This window comes from Panthera onca, chromosome X (assembly GCF_046562875.1).
Source record: "Panthera onca isolate mPanOnc1 chromosome X, mPanOnc1 haplotype 2, whole genome shotgun sequence".
NCBI classification, from domain to species: domain Eukaryota; kingdom Metazoa; phylum Chordata; class Mammalia; order Carnivora; family Felidae; genus Panthera; species Panthera onca.
In genome coordinates this window covers 101,800,493-101,826,418 of record NC_138357.1, presented here as the reverse complement: position 1 = coordinate 101,826,418, position 25,926 = coordinate 101,800,493, and the positions used below count along the sequence as shown (strand labels likewise).

General features: G+C 35.6%; 1 protein-coding gene across 10 annotated transcripts in view; it reads right to left on the bottom strand.

Moving 5' to 3' along the window:
- DMD (dystrophin) overlaps positions 1-25,926 on the bottom strand; it is a 2,113,538-nt gene that overhangs the window by 1,299,587 nt on the left and 788,025 nt on the right. For all 10 annotated transcript variants that reach the window (XM_081792827.1, XM_081792829.1, XM_081792824.1 and 7 more), the window contains 3 exons: positions 21,727-21,968; positions 17,212-17,392; positions 3,067-3,212 (listed from right to left, as the gene is read on the bottom strand). In XM_081792827.1, coding sequence (XP_081648953.1) covers positions 3,067-3,212; positions 17,212-17,392; positions 21,727-21,968 — 569 coding nt within the window. The remainder of the gene's footprint in view (positions 1-3,066; positions 3,213-17,211; positions 17,393-21,726; positions 21,969-25,926) is intronic.

Genomic DNA, 25,926 nt, shown 5'->3' with positions numbered 1-25,926 from the left:
CTCTGTGCTGATAGCTCAGAGCCTGGAGGCTGCTTTGGATTCTGTGTTTCCCTTTCTCTCTGCCCCTACCCTGTGTGTGCTCTCTCTCTGTCTCTCAAAAACAATAAAACAAAATGTTCAAAAAACAAACAAAATGAAAGCTATGTGATTGAAACACCTAAAAAACAGATGATGTGCTGCAATCTATAGAATAACTAGTAGTAATTTAAATCATACTGTTTATGGGGTGCCTGAGTGGCTCAGTCTGTTGAGCGTCCAACTTTGGCTCAGTCACGATCCCACAGTTCGTGAGTTTGAGACTCACATCAGGCTGTCTGAAGACAGCGCAGAGACAACTTTGGATCCTCTGACTCCCTCTCTCTCTGCCCCTCCCCTGCTCACAGTCTCTCTATCTCAAAAATAAACATTAAAAAAAAAGACAAACTAAATTCTACCGTTTATCATAAAAGTAATTTGCACATTAATATTTTATTTAAAAATCTATGCCTGTTTTTATGAACAACATCAAATATATCCAAAAGTGTATCTTAATGGACCAGAGTTTTAGCACACCTAATTTTATTGTATCTTCCGTATATGAGTACTGTATTTATGATACTGTTAGGGAGCTTCATTTAATTCTACTGGGCTTTTATTAAGACAATTTCTGACCTTTCTAGGTAAAAACCTAACTAAATCATATAGATACATGGTATAACAAAACTGACTAAGTTATCACTGGTCTACTGATGCCAATTAACTATAGTTTCATATTTTTCACAATTTTTTGCAGGGATATAATGAAATTCTAGGAGAATTTTTGGGAGAATTTATAAAGTTGGTTTTACAATCGTTCTGTGTTACCTATGCAATTGCTTACAACAGGATGTCTATCTTTAGGTTTTCCCCACTCAATATTCATTTGTTACTTTCTGGTTATGCAATAATAAAAGGTCAAGATAAAACACGGAAAAAATACCCACTTACATATATGATTTTATGTAAACTTCCAGTGTTTCTATGTATACCTAAACACTGAATATGTTATTATATACGCACATAAACAATCATCCCTTCTTTTACAGAAAGACTTATAATATCCTGCAAATACATCAATACATAACTTTTATAGTTGTATAATGTCTTATGCCTATTTTGTGGCATTTTATTTTTTTTTACTCTGCTTTAATTTTACTTCATTAAACTCGATTTATTATTTAGACAATATCTAGCATGCATATAACTACATTTTGAGCTAGGCCTTTTTTGTGAGCATTTTGCCACATCATTAAGTCTTTTTCGAAAACATAAAATTTAATGGCTTCCTGGTTCGTTTAACCATTTCCCATTATTAGCTCTACAAAGTAACTTCTAGCTTTCCACTCCTGTAAATTATGTTTCTGATCTACCTATCTATCCCCATCTGTTTGATTCTTTAGTGTATTCTGATTACTGCCTACGATAAAGACTTCATGAAAACACTATTCACATGTATAACATCATGAATTCTTTTGTATGTTATTAGCAAGTGGTGAAACATTTTTCTCAGCAAAATTTCAATTCAATTTACGTTCCCACCAGAAAGTGAGAAGGGAGCTCATTGCTGCTGGACCTGCACTTATTATATCATTTTTTTGCAACTTAGATGTGAAAAATGGTGTTTCATTTTATAAACTAGTACTTCGTCCTTTCCAATTCGACTTACAACTTTCCATAGGTTTAATGGCTGTTTATGTCTTTTTTTGTGACTTCCTTATTAATGACTTTCTCCCATATTCAGACAAATTTTTTCCTCGGTCTCATCTTTCTTTAAAATCGCCTCCAGTATTTTTAGAGTATTTGCAATTGTGTCCAGTGATTTGTGTGCTTCTCTATCATATGTTTTAAAATATTTTACTTAAAAATTTCTCCAAAAATTATGCTTATTGAAATGTTTGGAACATTTTAACATATGTGGTATTTTGCTTTGTTGTAACATCTGATACAAACTTCTAACTACATCTTTTTGAGGTACTTAATACAATTTCTCAATAATATTTACAAATAATTTTTGTCTTCAACATTTTTTTCAGAAGTTTACTCCCCTGCTCATCTGCCCACCATTTTGTATATAGTTAATCCATTCCTCTAATTGCTATATCTTTGTACTCTTTTTGAAGTTAGAGTTCTATTAAGTCACATATTCTTTAAAGTGAATTTTTAAATCATTCCAAGTATTAGAAACAACAACATAATGAAGAAAAAAGAAGATCCAACAATATTAGGTTGCTTGGTGTGATAGTAGAGAAAACAGTCTAAACAGGGCAATATATACTGAGAAATTTACATAAAAGTTTTTAAAGAAATAATTATAAAATCACTTTCTTAAAAAAATTTAATTCTTGAAAAAGAACTCTTCGTATACAAGTCACATTTTAATATTGTTCTTATTTCTCAAGATGGAGACATATCTCAGCTCATGAATATAATTAATGAATGCTTTCTTGTCTTAAAAAATAAAATGTGATTGGATATACAACATGGGCTTTTCAGAATTGGTAGGAAAAGTATTCTAAAATCTCTTACAAATTATCTTTTTCATTTCCCATATTAGTATTTTTTATTACTTGATATGAAGCTGCTAAAAATTTAGGTAATAAAACTCAAAAACTAATTATGATATTACAAAAGATTAGAGTTTAAAACTTATTTTATAACGACACTGATTTTACCACTGTTTGGGAATGTGAATGGAGTTATAAATCAGGAAGCAAGGGGTGGGGGGAATAATACTACAGCTTTTATAATCATCAAAATCCATGTGTCTGAAAATACATACTAAACAATAAAGAATATACTTCATACGCAGACCATGACACTGTCTTCAAAGGTGGAATTTCTGTCTGAGGGAGAGAAGGCACAAATGCATAAAATATGACATTTTTTAAGTCCTCATTTTTCCAACTGGTACACCATCATACTTGCCACAATTATTTTAATTCTATTATTTTAAGGTTACACCACTGTGAAAAGAAAAGTTACACCAATGTGACTGCTTGATAGATGACATCTGCACTATTTGCTTCAGACAGTCAAACATTCACAGACCTGTAACTCTTCAAGTCTCTGTTCCATGATGTCATATTCAGTGACAGTAACCTGAGGTCTAGAGAGTTTGGTTTCTGACTGCTGGATCCACGTCAGGATGGTACTCATGGTCTCCTGATAGCGCATGGGTGGCAATGTGTCAAAAACTTTATCAAAAGGGAAAAGAAGAGAATCATTTCACTATTTTCAACTTTGTCATTACGTTTTCCTAAGTTGTCAGCAAACTCAATCACACTGCTAATTACAAATATTTCCAAGTTGCAAAAACTTGAAGATATAAATTAAAATGTGATTATGACATTGAAGATAAATTCCTACTACGTATCTCACATTTTGATAGAAAGTATACACACGTACACAGACACATTACAGTGAATCTTCATGTCAGCCTTACAAGTTCACAGGGTTAAAGCCATTTTCTTTTAAGGTAAGGAAATGGCCAAACAGAGAGGCTGCACAATTTGACCATGGTGCCAGACAAGGTACTTGGAGGAGAAACCAAGCAGAGTACATGTATCCTGACTTTGAAGGCTACTCTTTTCGTGCGCTATCATTTACCTTCGGAGAAAACAGTGTCTTTATCCACAGAAGTTGATATTTTAAATTATATCCTGTCACTTCTTATTTTGCTAAAAAAACCTCTGTGTACTTAGTATGTGTCAGAAACTCTAATACTATCATTGTTACTATCATTCTTAATTCTTACCTGTGAGAAATGTGTTTTTAGTCTCATTTACAGTTGAGGAAACTGAGGCTACAAAAAAAGGTCAACTAATTTGCTCACACTCAAGAGCCTAGTAAGTGTAGAGCTTAGGATTTTAAACCAGGTTTATCTGGTTTCAAAGTCAAAACCACCACTCAACAGCATACTTTCCCTGGTATCTATTTATGTATAAATTAGGGAATGAAAAATATATTAAGGAAAGTGTAATTTACGGGTATGTATATGCACTTAAACCATAAGTGTGTGTGTGTATGTGTGTATATATATATATACACACACACACATATATATATATACACACATACACACACACACACACACATATATATATACACACATTTTACATAACTATAATCGTATACATAGTTAAATTGTACCTACATTAAATGAGAGAAAATAAAAATTTTCAGATTTGTCAGATTATAAAAAAGTGATAAGGTAACATGTCCATGGTAGAAGTGTAAAACAGTTAATTTGTAAGTAGTTGTTGTAATATTGCATGTTGCCCCAAACTCAGTAAGTAAGCATCCGCCTATGTACAGATTGAGGGAGGGAAGGAAGAAGGAAGATGATAGATAGATAGATGCATAAATGCACAGATATACAGATACACAGATAGATACGGTGAGCCATAAATTAAAGAACCCAATGCTTTTCAGCACAGGCCAGCATAAAATAAAAATCTTTCAAATCTAGAAAAAAGATACACACTGAAACATTCCAAATGATTAAAAATTTGATCAATTTTTACTCTATTAACCAATGTAATTCTAGCTATAACTTAGGGAATAATCATGACCTGATACATTTTCTTTCTGTTTAAACAAAATATGCATTTAGGCAAAGTATGCATTAATTTGCATAATTCAATAAACAATTCACATTATATAAAGTCTCCAGTTCCCTTTAAAATCATGAGAAACTAATAAAGATCCAGACCAGCATTACATGTAGACACTCTTTAGTGCATGCATGGAACATCTTATCCCATATCTGACTCAGAGTGTTTGACTGTATTTCCTCCTTTGCTATCTGGATCCTGAGTAAATGCTCTGGGTGTTTCACAGGTAGATTGCATTGGAGGAGCTGGAATTCAAAGAGGACCTACCAACTCCGTAGCTCCTGAACTAGCCCCCTTAGTTCCTACGTGTAGGTTCATCAATCAGGAAATACTTGTGTCTGAAGAGCTGTAGCAATTGCTACCCAATGGGTCTGATATCACACTCAAGTCTGCCTTCTTTCTAAGGGAGGTCCTGATTATCTTCTCCCTTCTTCACCTTCCTTCTATATAATGAAGTGAACCCTGTTCATCTCTGAATTGTTGAGTTTTTTCTGTAAAACCGCTTCTCATCTGTATGCAGGTGCAAGACATAAAGTCTTCTCAATGAGAGCTAAGCCATACTTCCACTCTATTCTGAGAGAAAGCAGAGGACTCGTAACATGATCAAGAAGTACCTCTATATCTCCCATGTAAGTTATCTAGCACAAGCAAAAGCCCACACAGTTTAAGATCCTCCCTAGCCTTTCCATGTGTGTTTTCACTTCCTTTAAATCCAGCTCTGTGTTCAGTTTTTAAAAGTGCAAAACTGATTTATGAGGTTACATCATGGCATAAAACTTATCGTTACTGTTTCTTTTTTTCTAGAATTCTCACCCATGGTTCATAGAAGGCCCTCTAGACCGTTCACCTCTCCAGACTCACCTTTCATCACCCTCACCCCCCTGTGCTCCAGGGACACAAAACTTCTCTGATTCTGGCCTTCACCTACTACCCCTAGTCTTATTAATCCCTACTGATCGTCTGGCTTCTGTGTTAAGCAGTTCATTCTCTAGGAAATCTTTGCTTACCTTCCCAGCTTGGGTAAGTCTCCTTTAGTTTCAGAGACCCTTAGTTTCAGGTCAAGCACTCATCTCAAGCTATAATTATAAAAACACCAGCTTGATTTTGTGATTAATGGCTGTGATTTTTTCCCAGTTTTCAAGTATAATGATAGCAAGAAGCATGTGGTTTTAGCTCAGCGATTGATCCCCAATGACCACTATGGTATTATAAAAGGAATCAGTATGTGTTGGATGAGTAACTACAGGTTAGAAAGTGTAACCTTGAGCACACACACAAAAAGAATGCCTTTGCCAGGAACACAGGAGAAAACCAGTATTTGGTGAAGCCTAGAATCTGAACAAGAGGAGAAAGAATTTACCTGGAGAATTTAGACATTCTTCTCATTCCACCTATTAAATCTTCTCATTCCACCCACGGAACCTTCTCAACACTGAATAGCTTAAACTGACTTTATTCCTCGTCTCCTTTCTCACTTCATGGTTTCTAGACAATAGGTAGACTTTCTTTAATTGCATTTTTCTGGTATAATTCATTTGTAAATGTACAAATGTACAATGTACACACACGTTTTGGTTTTCTCCTGGAATTCTTTTGTTTTTTTTTTTTTAACGTTTATTTATTTTTGAGACAGAGAGAGACAGAGCATGAATGGGAGAGGGTCAGAGAGATGGAGACACAGAATCTGAAACAGGCTCCAAGCTCTGAGCTGTCAGCACAGAGCCCGACGTGGGGCTCAAACTCATGGACCGCAAAATCTTGACCTGAGCCGAAGTCGGCCTCTTAACCGACTGAGCCACCCAGGTGCCCCATCCTGGAATTCTTTTGACAAGCAACAAAATCATGTTCAAAACTGTATCACTTAAGAACAGAACAATAGATAAGGTAACAATTTTTATTATATCCTAATGAGGAATGTTTATATTTCTATGGAAATAGGACCACCACTGCATTAAAAAAAGCTTCTACCTCTCTCTGTGTACACATACATATGAATAAGAGATATATATGCATATATTTAATATTTGTGTATCATTTATTAATTCCTTAAACTATTTATTGAGTGTCCATTTCAGCCTTTGTGATATCCTTTAGGGATACAATAATTTAAAAAACAGAGTCCCTATATTCACTGCCTTCACAGTTTACTCATGCAGCCAGATAATACTCTAATATAGTTTTGATCAGATTATAATTAATTTTATAAAAGAGACAAAAAGTGCTGTGACAGTAAACAATAAGAACATTACATTTACACTGGGAGCTCATAAAAATTAACTTTTGGGCAAAGATATGAAGGAGTAAGAATGAGCTGTGCTAGGGCTTCTGGGAAAATACACAGGGCTCTGAAGTAGGGAATATGGGATGGTTTTCAGGAAATGAAAGGTCAATATGACGTAGAGAGAAAATAAGCACGAATGCAGCCGTAACTGGAAGTAGGCAATGCCCCCATTTTAAGCAGAGCCTTGTAAGTACCTTTTAACTAAGACCAAAAGCCAATCATTGAATGTATTATATGCAAAGGTGTGACACAGATTTTCTTTAAGAAAAATCTTTCTGGGGGCATCTGGGTGGCTCAGTTGGTCGAGCGTCCAACTCTGGATATCAGCTCAGGATCATGATGTCACAGTTCATGAGACTGAGTCCCTTGTTGGGGCTTGGGATTCTCTCTTTCCCTTCTGCCCCCAATCCCCACAAGTACACAAGTGCGCGCGCTCTCGCTCTCTCTCTCTCTCTCTCTCTCAAAAATAAAGAAATGAACATTAAACAATTTTTTAAAAAGATAAATCCTTCTGGCAGAAACATAGCAAATAGATTTCTCACTGTCAACAATGGATAAAGTGAAGACAAATTAGTGGTCCAGGCAAGAAACCCTGGTAGCTTGGACGAACATGATGACCATTAATAAGAAAAGAAAGTTAGATGTGAGAATGATATGGGAGACAAAAATGCATGGGGTGGGAGAATGAAGAGCAAAAGGAGAGGAAGTGAATGAGGGACAAGGAATATCAAGGACGATTCTGAGGTTTCTGACTGTGTAGCTCCATAGATGTTGTTCTTGTCCCTGATACTGGAGGAGCCAAAGAGAAAATTGTTGTCAGGTGCAGAATTGCCCACCATGGGTTTATCTTCTTGGGACTCCAAGGGTTTGCAATACCTTTAGATACTTAACTGGAAAGGCAAGGGAATAGATGAGCATAAGAACCCAGCACTTAGTGGATAGCAGCGGACTGGAGATAAAACTTTTTTGTTTACAACATACAATTAAAGCCAAGGATACCTTTACTTATATAGTTTCCTTCTAGATGTAAAAAAGCATTTGTTATCAAGCATGATTTACCTAGTAGCTGAAAACTGATTATAAGGCACACAAATTATCTCATTTAAGCCAGACTTACTTGAGAATACTAGTGAAGGATTCCTAATTCTGTTTCAGATTTAAAAGTAAAAAAAAAAAAAAAATCTGGTGCAAAGGTCAGCTGCACCCAAGGGCAAACTCAGTACAACCTGTTCTACCTATGTGTCAGTGAGATATTTGTGGATGCTGCCCTAGGGACCCCAATGTAAAAGTAGACCTAGTCCTGTTCCATCTAGGGAAGTTCACTGTCTTCTTTTTATGTACAAAGAGAGATTAATAACTCAATTGATACTTTTCTCTTGACTGACAGTAATGAGAGAGTAAACATATTTAAAAACCTACTATCTTAAAGGATTATAAGAGTGTTATTAACGTCCTTTGGTCCAGCCCAGATCCCTGAAAGAAAAAAAAAGGCCTAAGGATTTAGTATTTCCCCAATATTGTTTATAAATATATGACATTCATCTCAAAATAAATATTCTTATGATGGTTTCTACTATTCTTTTGCTAAAGTGCCATTTAAAAAATATAGATACATTCTTAATGTTTCATGATTATGGAAGCATATTCCACAAAATTAAAGTTAATATAAAGGATTATAGTTTCAGAAGCACCTGTTGTGAATACTGGGAAAGTGAATGTTAAGGGCTACCATGCTGAACTACTGTTTATCTTGAAAGGTACAAAAAAACCCATTAATCTCCAGTCCCTTAGTATAGCCATATGAAGGATGGCAATGAAAACGTATGGTCGCATTTACATCTAAAATTGTTGTAGAAGACTATAAAAAATGTTTTCCACATCTTACTTAAAAATCCCTTCTGTTATAGTCAATTGAGTTAAAAATGGAAGGGGTTTCAGAGAAGAGAAAAGGTAAGAAAGGAGAGCAAGGAGAGAACAAAAGAGACAAGGCGAGATTATTTCGTCAAAAAAAAAAAAAAGTGTGGAATTAAGTGCTTTCTTTTCTGCAATACATGAGTCTATGTCAAAGGGCAAAAAAACTTTAACTGAAGAGCAAGATAAACAGAGACATCATCTGAAAATCGGACTTCTTCCCCCAGTGTAAGACAGAGCTATCATAATAACGCTGAGATCTTAAAACACTAGGTTATATATGGTACTTAAAAAAAAATCACAACAATCTCTCTTCAAAATTAAAACAAAAGTACTCAGGGAAAATAAAGGTACTTAACTCTCACACAAAAAAATGGAGTAGAGAGAAGGAATATAGAAATGTGTTATCCACTACGGTAGCCACTAGCTACACAGGTCCACTGAGCACTGGAAAGGGGAAAGGTGGTTAGTATTAATTTTGATTCTTAAAATGATATTATTTGGATGTGTTGAGATAAAATATTCAGTTAAAATTACCTTCACTTGTCTCTTGTTTAATATGGCTATTAGAAAATTCAAAATTACGTATATGGTTCACATTCTATTTCTACTGAATGAGCTTATGTACAAGCTGCAGGAAGTCATTCATTTGGGGAAGGAAAGAGAACATGTATGTTAGTGGTCTGTCAATACTGACAGCATTTTAAAACATTGAAACATCTGCTATGAATACGAAGTTGACTCTAACTTGAATTTCTCATCATTTGTAAGCAGAAATTAGTGATGATTTAATATAGGACGTGTGTGTGTGTGTGTGTGTGTGTGTGTGTGTAGAAAACTAACAGCACTTTCTACTTCTTTGATAAATCTTTTTTGAAAAATGCTCATATTGAAGCTATCCAACTTTCCCCCATCCCTCACAGTTAATTACAATGGCACCGAACAGTATAATCAACAAAGAGCCTTTTCTGCAACTCCAAACCTTATGAAACGAGATAAACCATGGCACAGAGCAATTATTTCTTTACACTGTGAACACTGGCAGAAGATGTCCAGAAAGAAGCCGGGACGCACAGTACAGGATGATTAACATACTAGAAATTATCCCTCAGAGACTGAGACAAGGAAGAAATTCTGAGTATGGAGACTTGAATTTCCAATGCCGACACAAAAGCGAACACCTTAGCTTGACACTCAAGGACCTTTGTGGTCAGAATTCAATCAACTGCTCAGCCCAAATGCCCATTATCAAACATCCTCCAGCCACAATCTAGCATCATGCTTCCGCCCCTCCTTCTGCTACTCAGGCTCCAGGCCCACGAAGGCCCTCAGGACACTGATAGGAGCAAAACAGACGGGTTTATGAGAATTGTATCTAAGACCACCTTAGAAAGTTTTTGAAAAGCCAGGTCTCCAATCAATCAACTGAAATCTCTGTCTTTTTCACAAGCATTGTCTAGTATCCACTGCTGGAATAACTAATTCCTTCTCCACTTTTAATCACAATTTTCTACACAAGCTTATCTAAGTATAAACTACTATACCACTCAACTATCGATTACAAATTAGGTTTTACAGGGTTTTTTTTTTTTTTTTGCTGCATTTCCCCCTTTCCACATTATTTTCAAAAACTAGGCCCTATCTTAAGAACTTCTATTAAATAATTTCCTAAAATATATTTTTATTTTTTTATGCTCTACTTGGCATTTAGCATGCGTTCCTAGTATTCTCCCAGTCAAGGAATGATTCTTATACCTCAGGGGATGAAGCACAGATCTAGCTTAACTAAGCAAGTCTGTTCTGCTTGATGTTGACGGTATCAGTGAAGAGAACAAAAAAGGCCATTTCCAATTTTTTTCTTGATTTTTTCTGGAGTTAAAGAGCAAAGCCATATAGACTGTGTTTCTTAGAATAAAACAATTCCTTACTTAGATATAAGAGAATATTAGGTAAATTTTCTGACCTGCAAGCTAGAAAAGTTAGGTCAAGACAACTTTTGCTCCCCTTCCTTGTCTCAGCATCTTAACATTGGATCCACATCTTAGCAGGGACTAACAACAGTGTTTGAAATTATGGCCATTGAGAACATTCTTTGCTGGCTGGCCTAAAATTTTCTTCTATTATCCCTACAGGAGGCACAAGTTACTCCCTATAATTTTATAAGAGTGTTCCTTACCACACCTCCCCAGATCATCACCTCTTCAAAGGCTGCCTCCACTTTTCTTTATATTCCCTATTGCAACTCTGGTCTAAGGTTAGGTTTAGATAGGTGCAATTTCCCGTCTCACTGCTTCCATTCAAATCCTTCTATTCATTTCTCACAAACCAGCTAGAGGCTAAAATACCAGTTAGATCTTTCAAAATTATCAATCAGATTCCTGAATTCCCTCAAGTGAAATTCTTTTAGAAGTTTCAACTGGTGGCACACCTGGGTGGCTCAGTAGGTTAAGTGTCCGACTTTGGCTCAGGTCATAATCTCACAGTTCGTGAGTTCGGGCCCCGCGTTGGGCTCTGTGCTGACAGCTCGGAGCCTGGACCCTGCTTCGGATTCTGTGTCTCCCTCTCTCTCTGCCCCATCCAGCTCACACTCTGTCTCTGTCTCTCTCAAAAATAAATAAGCATTAAAGAAAAAAAGAAGTTTCAACAGGTTTTAAAAGAAAACCCAGGGGCGCCTGGGTAGCTCAGTTGGGTAAGCATCCAACTCTTGGTTTCAGCTCCAGTCATGATCTCATGGTTCGGTTCTTGGGTTTGAGCCTTGCATCAGGCTGTGCGGTAACAGGCGGAGCCAGCTTGGCATTTTCTCTCTCTCTCCCTCTCTGCCCCTCCCCACCTCACACTGTCTCTGTCTCTGTCTCTCTCAAAAAGAAAAAAAAAAAACAAAAACAAAGTTTACACAGAAGTCTAGACGGACCTTCATGAACTCAACCCTCATTTTACCCTCACCTTCCCGTAACTTGCTAGTCTCCAGTCCTCCTGGCCCCTCCTTTCTGTCTCTTGGACATGTCAAGCACTTCTTCTCCACCTTGCCACATCTGTACCTTCCTCCGGATCATCACACAGCTGGTGCCTGCACGTGCCACAGGTTGAGGTCAAACTGTCCTCTACCAGCATAATGTTGCCTAAGTGAGGTTAATCTGTGATAACATAATTTACATATTAACTTGTTTATTCCCTTTATTTCTGTAAGCTCCAAGAGGATATAAACCTTGCTCTTGATTTTTCTCCACTAAATACCTAGTGCCCAATACTTCTGTGGCACACAGCAGGTGTTCAACAATACTTACTGAATTAGTGAGTGCACAAAACAGTGTTGTGCCGAACAATTACCAGATTAGTGCAATCCCTGTAAAAATCCAAGTGGCATAAAAAACAAACCTAAAGTTAATATGAAACCATAAAACACCACAAATAACCAAAACAATCTTGAGAAAGAAAAAGCTGGAAGCATCATACTTTCTGATTTCAAAACATATTACAAAGCTAAAGTTATTAAAACAGTGAGGTACTGGCATAAAGACAGGCATATAGTCAGGAATAAAAGAGAGAGCCCATAAATAAACCCACACGCATGTGGTTAACTGATCTCTGACAAAGTGCCAAGAACAATAAAGGATGGTCTCTTCATAGGATTGTACTAGGAAAACTGGATATACACATGCAAAAGAACAAAGTTAGACCCTTATCTTACAATATATATAAAAATCAACTCAAAATACATTAAAGATTCAACTGAAACATGGCAACCACAGGGGCGCCTGGGTGGCTCAGTCGGTTGGGCATCCGACTTTGGCTCAGGCGACGATCTCACCACTCCCAAGTTCAAGCCCTGTGTCAGGCTCTGTGCTGACAGCTCGGAGCTTGGAACCTGTTTCAAATTCCGTGTCTCCCAGTCCTTCTGCCCCTTTCCCGCTTGCACTCTGTGCGTCTTTCTCTCTCAAAAATAAATGAACATAAAAAAAAATTGCAACCACAAAACTCGTAGAATGAAACACAAGAGGAAAGCTTCATAACACTGGTCTTAAAATGATTTCTTGGATTTGACCTAAAAAGCACAAGGTGACACAAGTAAAAATACACAAATGGGACTACAGGAAACTAAAAAGCTCCTATACAACAAAAGAAACAATTAACAGGATAAAACAGCAACCTACAGAATGGTAGAAAATATCTGCAAACCATGTAACTGACAAGAGGTTAATATCTAAAATATATAATGAACTCCTACAACTCAAAAGGAAAAAATACCAAAAAAAAAAAAAAACAGGCAAAGGATTCAAATAGACATTTCTCCAAAGACGACGTACAAATGAACAACAAATACATGAAGAGCTGCTCAGCAACACTAATTATAAATATGCATATCAAGACCACAATGACATATCACCCTGCACTTGTCGGGGTGGCTAGTATCAAAAAGAAACAAACAAACAAAAAAATAACAAGTAGGTCTGGGAATGTGGAAAAATTGGCACCTTCCACCATTTGTGGAGATGTGAAATGGTGCAGCTGCTATAGGAAACAGCATAAAGGTTTCTCAAAAAAATTAAAAATAGGACTACCGTACAATTCAGCACTGCCACTTCTGGGTTCATATCCAAACAACTGAAATCAGGTTCTTTAAGAGATATCTATATTGTCATGTTCACTGCAGCATTATTCACAACAGCCAAGATATGGAAAGAAACTAAATGTCCACCGACGGGTAAATGGATCAAGGAAAAGTGGTATACATACGACAGAATATTATTCACCCTGAAACCATAAGAAACTCCTGCCATATGTGACAAAAGGGAAGAACTTAGAATACATTATGCTAAGTGAAAGAAACCAGTCAGAGGAAGACAAACACCACATGATTCCACTTATACGAGATATCTGATATAGTCCAACTCCTAGAGGCATAGAATAGCATGGCAGTTGCCCAGGGCTAGAGGGAAGGGGAATTATGGAGTTACTGTTTGTCAGGTATAAAATTTTAGTCATTCAAGAGTTAATTTCTAGGAACTGTGCAACAACACTGTGCCTGCCTATAGTCACTAGCCCCTGCGCTTACAAATTTGTGAAGAGTGTAGATCTCCCGTTACACGTGATTACCATTTTTTTAAACAAAACAAAAAGACAATATTGTGCTAGAAATCTATGGTTATAGAAGAGAAGAAAATTCTTTTGAAGTTTAAGGCAAAACGAAAACAAAAACAAAAACACTTGTTTTGTCATAGCTAGTGTAGTCACTTTCTCCATTTTCTGCAAAACTAAACAAACTAATAATTACTTGCCTGACATGATTATACCTCACAATTGAAATACATTCAAACTCTATTACAAACTGTTTTCATACTTACGTGTAGAAAGTACATTTAAAATCTTTCTTGTTAAAATAAGAGACGACTATAACAAGCCATGTGCTATTTTCTTATATGGATCTAGATTAGAGCATGCTCTTTCTGGTTTGCAGTTTCTGGAAAGGGTTTGTAGCAAATGTTTTGGGAGACAATTTTACTCTCTCAACCTTCTAGCCCTAGGCCATCATTAATCTACCCTCTGTATCTTCGGGTGTGCCAGTTAGGGACCTTTCCTACAAATATAATCATAGAATATATAATTATACATATTATATGTTACATATCATAGATTATATATATATAATATATACATATGGCCTCTTCTAGCTGGCTTGTTTCTTCAGTATGTTTTTAAGGTTCACCTATGCTCTACCAAGTATCAGTGCTTCATTACATCTTATTATTAACATTTCGTTGTATGGAGAGGCCCATTTTCTTTCTTTGCTCATGAGTTGATGGGCACTTGAGTTGCTTCCCCTTTTTCGTTATCATGAATAATCGTGCAATGAACATCCAGGTGTACTTGTGCCCATCAACTACCCATCCTCTCTGTTATTCAAGATCTATTAGGTCACCTGTGACACACGGATAATAAAATATTCTCAAAGGGTTGCTCTGTGAGGACTAAGAAAGCTAATTTAGATGAAAGGTATTTGTGGACTGAAAATTACTATGAATATATCTTTTCATATAGTGTTTCCAGTTACCCAGCAACAATTACTTAGACCAATTTTCCTCACCACTCCAAGTACATTTAAAAAGTCAAGTTTTAGTTTCATTGTGAGAACACTAGTAAAGAAAAAAAAATGAAAGAAGAGATGAAAGTCTGAATGGATTCCCACCCCTTGTGTTAGTTCTTATTTGCTGAATCGTTAACGTGCTCAAAGTACTATGAAATCAGGTTTACTCCCCTGCGCCAGTTTGGGGGTGAAACATACATATACATACATATAATTCTTTGGAAATAATTATTAACTAACAACTGAACTATAATATGACTTGAAATGGTGAACTTTTTACTTACCATTTACATAAAGGTATATAATATTATATGTTAATACACAGTAAAGTTATATATATAAATTTATAATATATACGTGCAAAAATAAGTTATATAATTCAATTATAATTGAATATAATTATATATGATTACATATGTGTTATTTATATATAGAATACTATATAACATATAAATTCTATATATAATTTATATAATTATAATTTATAATTTATATAATTTATACAATTTATAATTCATATATATAATTCCTATTTAATTAGTAATTATTAATTATCAAGACAAACTTTCCAAAAGAGTGGCTAAAATTGGCAGAGATGTTTCAGTAAATAAAGTGTAAGGGAGGGCATTTTATTTATAAATAAATGGAGTGAAAATTTTTGGCAGTTCTATAAACGATCATCATATTATGAAAGATAAAAGAGAAGACATGATAATACAGATGTATAGATTGATGGTTCTATGGATAGAGAGTAAGTATTATTCCATACTTATATTGGAATATCATAGTTGAATCTCAGGTATCAACAAACATTAATATTCTGAACATTTTTAAAATAAACAGAAAAAATGTGGAGCTTTAACATAATTAACAGGGTACATGTAAATTAAAATAATTTCCTGCTGAATAAGCTCTTTTACCCAGCAGTCACAGTATAGCCATTAACCTATATTTGATTTTAAGGGAGACTTGCAGATTTTATGACAAGAAAGATGCGTTATTGTTAAATAGGTCACTGTTTGAAAATTTAGGACAGTCATTAATAATCTTTTCTTTCCCCAGCAACAAGTATACTGAAATCCACTAGAGGGAGCTGACATCACTGTAAAGTTGCATTAACTGATGCCCTACTAGGAAAACAAATCCCTCAGCCAAAATGACTTTAAAGGAAAAGAACAAAACAAAACAAAAAAGCATATGCATCTATCATTGGCTTTATTCAGTTCATTCCATGACCTCACCAAGAAATAAAAATTTAAAAACCAGGAAAATAGGGAAAGCTTTACGTGTATCACAACATTGATTTTAGAAATGTTACCATGTGGTAAATTCTTTGGATACTGGCAAAGAAAAGTAGTCAAAAAATATGTTTTCCAACTAATTAAAGTTTTAGTAGAAAACAAATACATGTTCTGCGCCTCTCGTAACAAATTTGGTGAAGACATTTTTCAAAATATTTTTATCTTAATGCCTTAAAATCCAATTTTACTCTATAATCTTCTGTATGCACATTATGTACACAGGCATGTATGCGTATGGTGAACGAAAAACTCATTTACTAATGCTTGGCAGTGTTCATAAACCAGTCTGCCAAAGGAATTTTTGTCTTAAGAATTAAGCTGATTAGTAGGGCTATTTTGGACCAGATATTATGTATTAATAGCATTAGAGGAAATTGATGAGAATCAAAAGAGACATCTTGAAAACTGTGCTAGTCAAATGGTAGGAATCCGTGTAACTTCTCCACTCTGAGGTTGTATCTTACTATTAAATGAGAAAATGAGGAAACCGCATAGTTACATAGTTTTAATAGTAAAATGCAGCCCTAAGAATAATTTGTTCTTGGCTGAATTTCAGTTGCTACGTGCTTGTTACAGCTATAATAGTCTGCATATAAACTGGATAGAAGTATTAGTAAGATGCCTAGCTAAATATCCTTGTACAAAGCAAACAGGATATAATGAAAAGCCACCAAGAGGGCTCCAACTGTTCTTTTATTTCCTCCACTGTTCAAAATATTTGACTGTAGAATTTGCAACCCACCAAGGAGATATTAATGCCTATATAAAACATATATTTTATTTGTTCCTCAAAGTCATGAAATTATTATGGTAGGTGAGGGGGAGAAATGGAAATATAATACATATGTTTTCCAACAACAGTATCTTATTACTTGTTACTACAGACTGTAGGGACGATGGATTCCTTTGACAGAAATTATTCTTTCACGTCAGCACCTTCTCTTTTTCCAACAAGTAGCAAATTAGGGAAATATCAAGTTAGCCATTTCAGGTATTTTTACTTACTTGTCTGTAGCTCTTTTTCTCTGGCCTGCACATCAGCAAAGACTTGGTTAAAATGATTTGTAAAGGCCACAAAGTCTGCATCCAGGAACATTGGCCCTTGTCCTTTCTCTTTCAGGGCTATGCTTTGAATTTTTAATCGCTCGATTTGAGGCTGAAGAACTGAAAGCCGGTTGACTTCATCCTGTACCAGAATATAGAGCGTTAAAATAAATACAACTTTTACTTTGCATAGATTACATTTGTGCAAAGAAAGGTGTTAAAAGGCAGCGATGCAAGCTTAGCTTAATGCCCTTATCAAAAAATTGATAAGAAGTATCCATGACAGTTTAGGCAAGTCTCTAGCTCAGGGCATCAATTTAAGAATACCTTGGCTCTTCATTCCATAGATAGCATCGTATATAACTGTCTTTAAATTTCAAAAGGACGTCATTTACAGCATTAATGGGCATGAATATATACTTGAAAAGTACTATGAATGGCCTTATATCCTTTCAATAAATCAGGCGTGAATGTCCTCTGCACCCCTCTTATCTCAAAATTATGCCCCTTTGCTTCAAATTCTTAGCGTGTTTAACGAACAGTTTTCTTTAAATTCACTTGTGAAGACTATAAATTAGACATATCTACATACATACCTACTACATTAAATTACAAATATATCTTTATATACTGCTATCACCTAGATTCTATAATCTATGTAATACTTATATAAACACACAAATATTTATGTCTGAAATGATCTCTTATTTGGTCTCATTACTTCTCCTGACTGAACAGGCAATGACCATTGTTTCAATTAGGGTGAGAGTTTGCTCTGCTTTTCTTTTCTTGTCCTGGCATAATTGCTTTTTTGTTTTTCATATTTATTTATTTTTGATAAAGACAGAGAGGGCAGAAGCAAGGGAGGACAGAGACAGGGAGAGGCAGAGAATGTGAAGCCGGCTCCAGGCTGTGAGCTGTCAGCACAGAGCCCGACGCGGGGCTCCAGCTCACAAACCGTGACATCATGACCCGAGCCGAAGTCGGCCGCTTAACCGACCGAGCCACCCAGGCACCCCATCCTGCCATAATTGTTAATAATACCCCCTTTCACTCTCAAAGAGTACCCCCCGTTTGTGTGATAAAGTCACATGGACACACCACTGTGCTGTGTAATACAGTAGCCACTAGTTATATGTGGCTACTGAACACCTGAAATGTGGCCAGTCCAAATTCAGATATGATGTCATTGTAAAACACAATGAATTTTGATATATATATGTGTATATGTGTATATATATGTATATATGTATATGTGTATATATATATGTATATATGTATATGTGTGTATATGTGTATAAATGCATATGTGTGTATATATATATGTGTGTGTATATATATATAATCTGAATTCAAACAGAACTTCCAAATGTTCTTTATTTAAGTATTATTACCATGGTTGCTTACTTATAATTCTCACCTATGCTACCTTTAGAAAAAAATACTTCAGGATTGCGTACCATTTAAAATGTAAGAAACACGACAATTAAAATTTGAAATTTTGATCACAAGACAATTAGAAGGAAGGGAAAATAAAAAGAATTACAGTAATTATGAACTAAATATAAATCTGAGCTTCCTGGAAGTCAAAATGAAAAGGAAAAAAAAAAGAAAAAGTTGTTATTTTTTGGAGGCATTCACATTGTTTTGGAGAAAGTAACTTTTTTATTAGGATTGAGTAAGATAAATTTACCACAAAGATCCTTTCATAGTTGCAAGACTCTCTAATGGGCGCTGTCACTTGTTCTGATTTTTAGAAGATACAAAGATAACTTTCAAAGGAATATTGTCACGTGGTTTTAACAGTAAGAGTTGATTCGGGTAGGTTAATCTCTGACAATCAAATTCTTTTGGTAGGTGAAGATGAAAGCCATTTATATAAATGGGGAGGGGACTCATCTCTTCCATTCCAGTATAAAGCCTCTCAATCAAGGGCTAGAAGGCAGGCGCATATCATATCCATGGATGAATAGGTCAAGAGATAAAGGGTAATACTCTGTGTTTTTGATTATAGAACTGAAGGCATGCACTTTGTACACTTGGCTTACAAATGGCAGCATTGGCATCTGCTGTGAAACATTTAAGAACCTGATTTACATTTGGCCAGATGGAGGGCCTTCATTCTTCCTGTTTAGGGGGCTATCGAAGGAGCCTACAGTATAGTAAAGCGTGTTCTGCAAAACAAAGGGACTTTGAAACTAATAAAACATTTGGGCAACTGTTCAGTTGAGACCTTAAAGTTCTCAGAGTAAATCACAGGAGAGATCATTTTGACCTGAAATATTTAACATTTAAAAGATGTTAACAATTACTTATTATTCTCATAAAAAGGGCCTTAATCTGGTGAGTCCTCCTGAGTAAGACATCTTCCCTGAGTCTGCTTATCCTTTAAAATTTTGTGTTTATCTGATGGAAAAACTTTTTTATTTTTCTTGGGAAAGGGTCCATGGATGTCTTGCAATTCCCAAAGGGCTCTCTAACCCCCAACAAATTAAGAACCAGTTCTTGTAAGCATTATATTTGGAGCTAGTACTGCAGTCTGATCTTAGAAAACATCTCCAAGTAACAGAATGCACTGGCAAACAATAGAGAATCATTTATTCAACTATCATTAATCACAGCCAAATAGTATAATTTTAACTGTTGTGTGAATGACATTGAGCTTATCCTGCTCAATATTTTACCTAAGGTGATTCATCAAATTAAGAGAAACCAAAGGTGCATAGAGAAGGAGTTTGGAACCTTGTGGATGAATGCAGAAAAAAGAAATAATTTCACTTAGGATGACTTCCTTAACCTGGAGACAATATTTAAGATTTGTAACCACCAATGATCTCGATTTGCTCCTTGGATAAAGACCAAGGTCCTAGCAGGCGCTTAGAGTCCTTGCTTGTCTCCTCTGAGCCTGTCTTTTAGCCTTCATCTTTCATCTTTTCTCCACCCCTCACCCATCTATGGCCAGCATTCAGAATAGCCCTCCTCCAGTTCCTTGTACATTTTATGGTTATTTTTTTGTATCTGAATCTCAAGAAACAGGTTAAGGTAATAGCATCAGATTTTATTGCAAGAAATAATTTGGTGGAGTATTCCACTGTAAAGATTCATGATTTCTATTAACAGCAAAATGTGTTTAAGTATAAAAATTCCCTAGATTTACTTATTTGCATAAAAAAGCTAAATGTCTTTCTGTCCTATATTCTTTATCTAAAAATGTATTTCCTGAGTTTAATCATTTCCTAGTAAAGTTGTAGGTCCAATATATGAAGAAGAATCATCAAGTCCTTCAACTGTTTTTACTTCATACTAGCTCTGAATTTCCCGTCACTTCCTGGGTTCAACAACACCTCCAAACAAACCCTGTCACCTTTCCATTTCCAGTTTTCCATTATTTAAACCATCCTTTTCAAAGTATGCAAATTGATCCTCATTCACTGCTTCTTATATTAAACCTGGCCATCTCAGTCTATCATCAAGATTCATTCTAGAAACCTTTTCATCTATCCCATATCCCAAGAAAATTACTCAGAACATAATAACCACGGGAAAAAAGTTCAAGTTATTTTCATTACGGTATAACTCTGGTTTCCTAACATTAGCCGACATTTTCGTTTAATCTCTTTCTCCAGTTCTTTGGTGCCAGTTATACGTTGTTTGGCCTCCAGATCCATTGTCCACTTCTAGGACTCAGAGGAAAGACAATTATAGACTACAGCTCTTTGTAATCTGCCTTCTGATTAAGTTTAGCCAGTGTGGAGCCCTGTCTGGATTAAGATTATGGAGTCACGGAGGACAGTGAAGTAACATGTTTTTTGTTCTGGCTCCATTCCTGGCATGGCACTTGGGCTGGCTCTTAAGGCTGTCTTTACAATAGGTGTCCAACTCCTTCCTTCTAGGTTTCTGTAACTTCTCTAAATCATTTCTGTCCTGAGAATGGTTACAACTCTGACGCCAGGTTACTGTACTATCCTTTATGGTTCCTCTATACTCCAAGCACCATGGTTAAGTATGTTGGTAAAGAAACCTTCCTCAAATTATCCTAATTTGAGAGAACTGTCAGTTTTAAAGAATTTCCCTATACATCCAATTATATATCAACTTTTTGTGTTTGTGTGGATTCCACTTTTTCAACATATGACTGAGTTTTGCTTTTAGCACATGAGTTGCCATAAAAAAAGATCTCCCAGTTATTGGCCATTTCTCCTAGGATATGTGTTGCTTCCATACTCCAAAACTGCCTCACCATTCTGCAAACTGACAAAATCAAGTAGCCATGTGTGAGTACTCTAAATACATTTTTTTTAGGATCGAGACATCATGCATTATCTATTTAAACTCATTTTCCTCACTTATATTTTTATCCTTATTGTGTTTAAATCCTTCAATGGGTAAGTTTTTTACTAAATAATTTACTCTTCTTCTGGAAACTGCCAAGAAATTCCTATTGATCATGATCCAAATAGGAGGAAAGAATCTTACCTTACACATTTTCAACTGGCTTTTGATTGCTGTTGGCTCTGATGTGGTGGTAGGTTGGGTTTTCAACCAGTTTTCAGCAGTAGTTGTCATCTGCTCCAATTGTTGTAGCTGATTATAGAAAGCGATGATGTTGTTCTGATACTCCAGCCAGTTAAGTCTCTCACTTAGCAATTGGCAGAACTCTATCCACCGGCTGTTCAGTTGTTCTGAGGCTTGTTTGATGCTGTCAGCATTAACACCCTCTAGAAAGAAGATTTTTAAAATATATCCACTGAAGCCCCAGACTGTAAGACATTAGCTGAAAACCAATGTGTCTCAAGTTTTAAAGTATTCATCATATTAGGGATTTCAAACAAATCATTTATTTACTGATCAAGAAACACAAGTACCAATGATTTCTGATTACTGATTGTAACTTATTAGAGAAGCATCTTATCAAGAGTATGAATGTAATAAAGTAATAAATAAGGACACATAAGATGTAGAGAAGTAGAATATATTTAAATAAAAACAAAAACGGTCAAAGCTCTGAAGGTGGCTGGAAGACTGATCATGGACAAAAAAATGTTTTGGAGGATTCCAAATAATTGTTAAATACCATGTATGCTATTAAAATGTACAGTGAAACACTAACATTTGTATTTTTTAAATGGTTTGGGTATTAGCCAAAATGTTACTTGGATTTTCAAACAAAAAAAAAAAGAAAATTCATCAAAAAGCAGTAATTCTCTGATTCTTCTATAAAAGCCAGAAATAAGCAGATTTTCCATGGGTCCAAAAAATTGAAACAACCACTAAAAAAAATCTAATATGAAAAAATACTATTACTTACATATCATTTACAAATATGGAAGGTGATCTGAAAATTTTAAAATCATCTATAGCAAAACTAAAGCAGAAAAAAAATCTATCCAAGTCAAACGGGAAACATAAAAACATCATTATCACTCTACTATGTGTTAGGAATTCACTGTGTTTTAATATATACTATCATTTCTTAATGTTTTATTTATTTATTTTAAGAGAAAGAGAGTGTGTGAGCAGAATAGGGTCAGAGAGAGAGGGAGCGAGAGAATATCAAGCAGGCTCCACACTGTAAGTACAGAGCCCAACACAGGGCTCGATCCCACAAAGTGTATGATCACAACCTGAGCTGAAATCAAGAGTCAGATGTTTAACTGACTGAACCACCCAGACACCCCAATATATACTATCTTATGTAAGTTTTGTCATAATGTGATATGTGATGACTAATATCAATCCAAGTATATATTATCCTATACATATCATGAAAGAGTAGCAACATCATGTAATGCTATGTTACAAAAAATCACTCTCCATAGTTAACTGACAAAAGTTAGGTGTTCTTACACACTCACTCACATGCACACACACACACACACACACACACACACACACACACCAAACCACATCTCTCAATGCATTTGAAACCTCACTTTTGATAAGACACTGGAGAACACAAACTTTGCAAATATTATTGGCAACAATCTTTTCTTCCTTCTTTGGATGATAGATTTTGTAAGAAAAATAACTTTAAGATAAAGTGTAAAAAGATAAAATATGCATATCCCCATATATACAACTATAAAAGGTTTGTACAAGCTAAATATTCTTCTAATACTCTCCTAATAGTTAAGGAAGCAAGTGGCCTTGTTGAGAAATCTGGATGTTTTGTGTGATATACTGTGTGTGAAAATTTGGTTTTGAGCAGTGACCAAGAATTATACCAAAATATGCTTTAGAGATGCCATGAAGTAACTATAGTTATAAAATAATCATGTTTGAAATTTTTTTTTAACGTTTATTTATTTTTGAGACAGAGAGAGACAGAGCATGAACGGGGGAGGGGCAGAGAGAGGGAGACACAGAATCGGAAGCAGGCTCCAGGCTCTGAGCCATCAGCCCAGAGCCCGACGCGGGGCTCGAACTCACGGACTCACAGACCGTGAGATCGTGACCTGAGCTGAAGTCGGACGCTTAACCGACTGAGCCACCCAGGCGCCCCTAAAATAATCATGTTTGTAGGGGCGCCTGGGTGGCTCAGTCAGTTGAACATCCAACTTCAGCTCAGATCATGATCTCATGGTTTGTGAGTTCGAGCCCTGCGTCGGGCTCTGTGCTGACAGCTCGGAGCCTGGAGCCTGCTTCGGATTCTGTGTCTCCCTCTCTCTCCGCCATTCCCCTGCTCACATGCTGTCTCTCTCTCAAAAGTAAATAAATATTTAAGAAAAATTAAAAAAAATAATCATGTTTGTTACAAAATGTCAGTGAAGAATCCAAACCTGTGGTCATCTAGGCAACTCAGATAAAAAAAATAATATGATAAAATGCTAACATTATTGTTGGAAAATGAAAGAGAATAATTTAAAAATATACAGGGGAGAAATTTTATATTATGTTAGATAATGATTCAAAAATATGCAATGTATATAATAAATGATGTTTAGAGGAAATGATTTCAGCATATGGTAAAGCTGAGTAAGCACTGAGAAGACCACCAGGGTGGTCCAATTCCAAGACAGGCAGGTAAGACATGCTAAAGGTACTGATGAACTGATGCTACATGGTCTAAATTACAAGGAAATACACAGAGAAATATCTCATTGTCCCTGAGACAGGTCAATCATATGAAAACTCCTTCTCAAATGAAAAAATTAAGTTAATTTTCAATATGAGTAATAGATGTTAATTGAATCAGAAAAATATAAACCTAACTGTAATGAATTACCCATAGGTTCTGTGGTATATATTAAAATCTAGGGACAGAATTTAATGTGTCCTTGTTGATCATCACCCAAAACTATCGGCTCAATATGTCATGACAAAAAAATATCCAGATGGTAAACATCACTGTAAAAGGAATGAAAATAAATGAAGCAGCAAATTTTGTACAAATCCATTATGAAATCTATAGTTCCTTACTCATTAACATACTGCTTTTTATAATTGAATAAAGGTAAATTAAAATACAATGATAGGTGACAGAAGGCTCTCCCTATTAGGATAAATGGTGAAGGGAAACAAAGTTCTAGAAATTCACAATAATAGCTCTGATATTAGGCAGAACCAAGTTCAAATTTGAATCCTTTTACTAAATGAGTAAACTAGGTTCAATTATTTGGTCTCATTGGATCTCATTTTTCTCATCTATGAAATGAGGCTAAAAGAGAACTGACCTCATAGGATACCTATGAGGGTTCTGAGTTAACGTGTGTGAAGAAGTTACACAAAGTCTGACATATGCCAGGCAACCGATAAATATTGGTCAAAATTATAGAAAATACCATGTAGCTAACAACAATATAAAGAAATTATATCCTGGGGCATCTGGGTGGCTCAGTCGGTTTAGCATCCAACTCTTGATTTTAGCTCAGGTCACAATCTCATAGTCGTGAGACTGAGCCGCACATCGGGTTCCGCAATGAGCATGGAGCCTGCTTGGGATTCTCTCTTTCCCTCTTCCTCTCTCTCTCTCTCTCTCTCTCTCTCAAAAAGTAAATTAATTAATTAATTAAACAAAATGAAAAAAAAAGAAATCATATCTTTCAAATGTTGACATTGGTGATAGTGGGGGTCTTTTTTTTTTTAATGTTTATATGTTGATTTTTGAGACAAAGGGAGAGAGAGAACATGAGAGGGGGAAGGGCAGAGAGAAAGGGAGACAAAGAATCCGAAGCAGGCTCTAGGCTCTGAGCTGTCGGCACAGAGCCTGATGTGGTGCTCGAACCCACGAACTGTGAGATCATGATCTCAGCAGAAGTCTAACACCCAACCGACTTTCTAATGCCCCGGTGGGGGTCTTTTTAATGACTGCAAAGGGGTCATTTATAAAAAAATTAATGACTAATATTTTAAAAAGTTAGTGCTAAGTTTATATAATATGACACTAATATGGGATATAAAAATATATGTCGAAACTTTTCAAAGAAATCATATCAACCAGTGATAAATTCCTGAGTTTATTAGCAAAGCTTGGCACATTTGGTCATATATCTATAATCACTTTCAATTCATGTTCTAAGAGGCAACCATACCAAAAATGAAAACAAAAAACAACCCAGAAATTCCTACATGTCACTGGCAAAGATATGATGCTGATCACAGAGAATAAGATATATCATGAAGGATTTGCATGTAAATGTTGTATTAATTCATGTGTGAATATACTTCCTGCTCAAC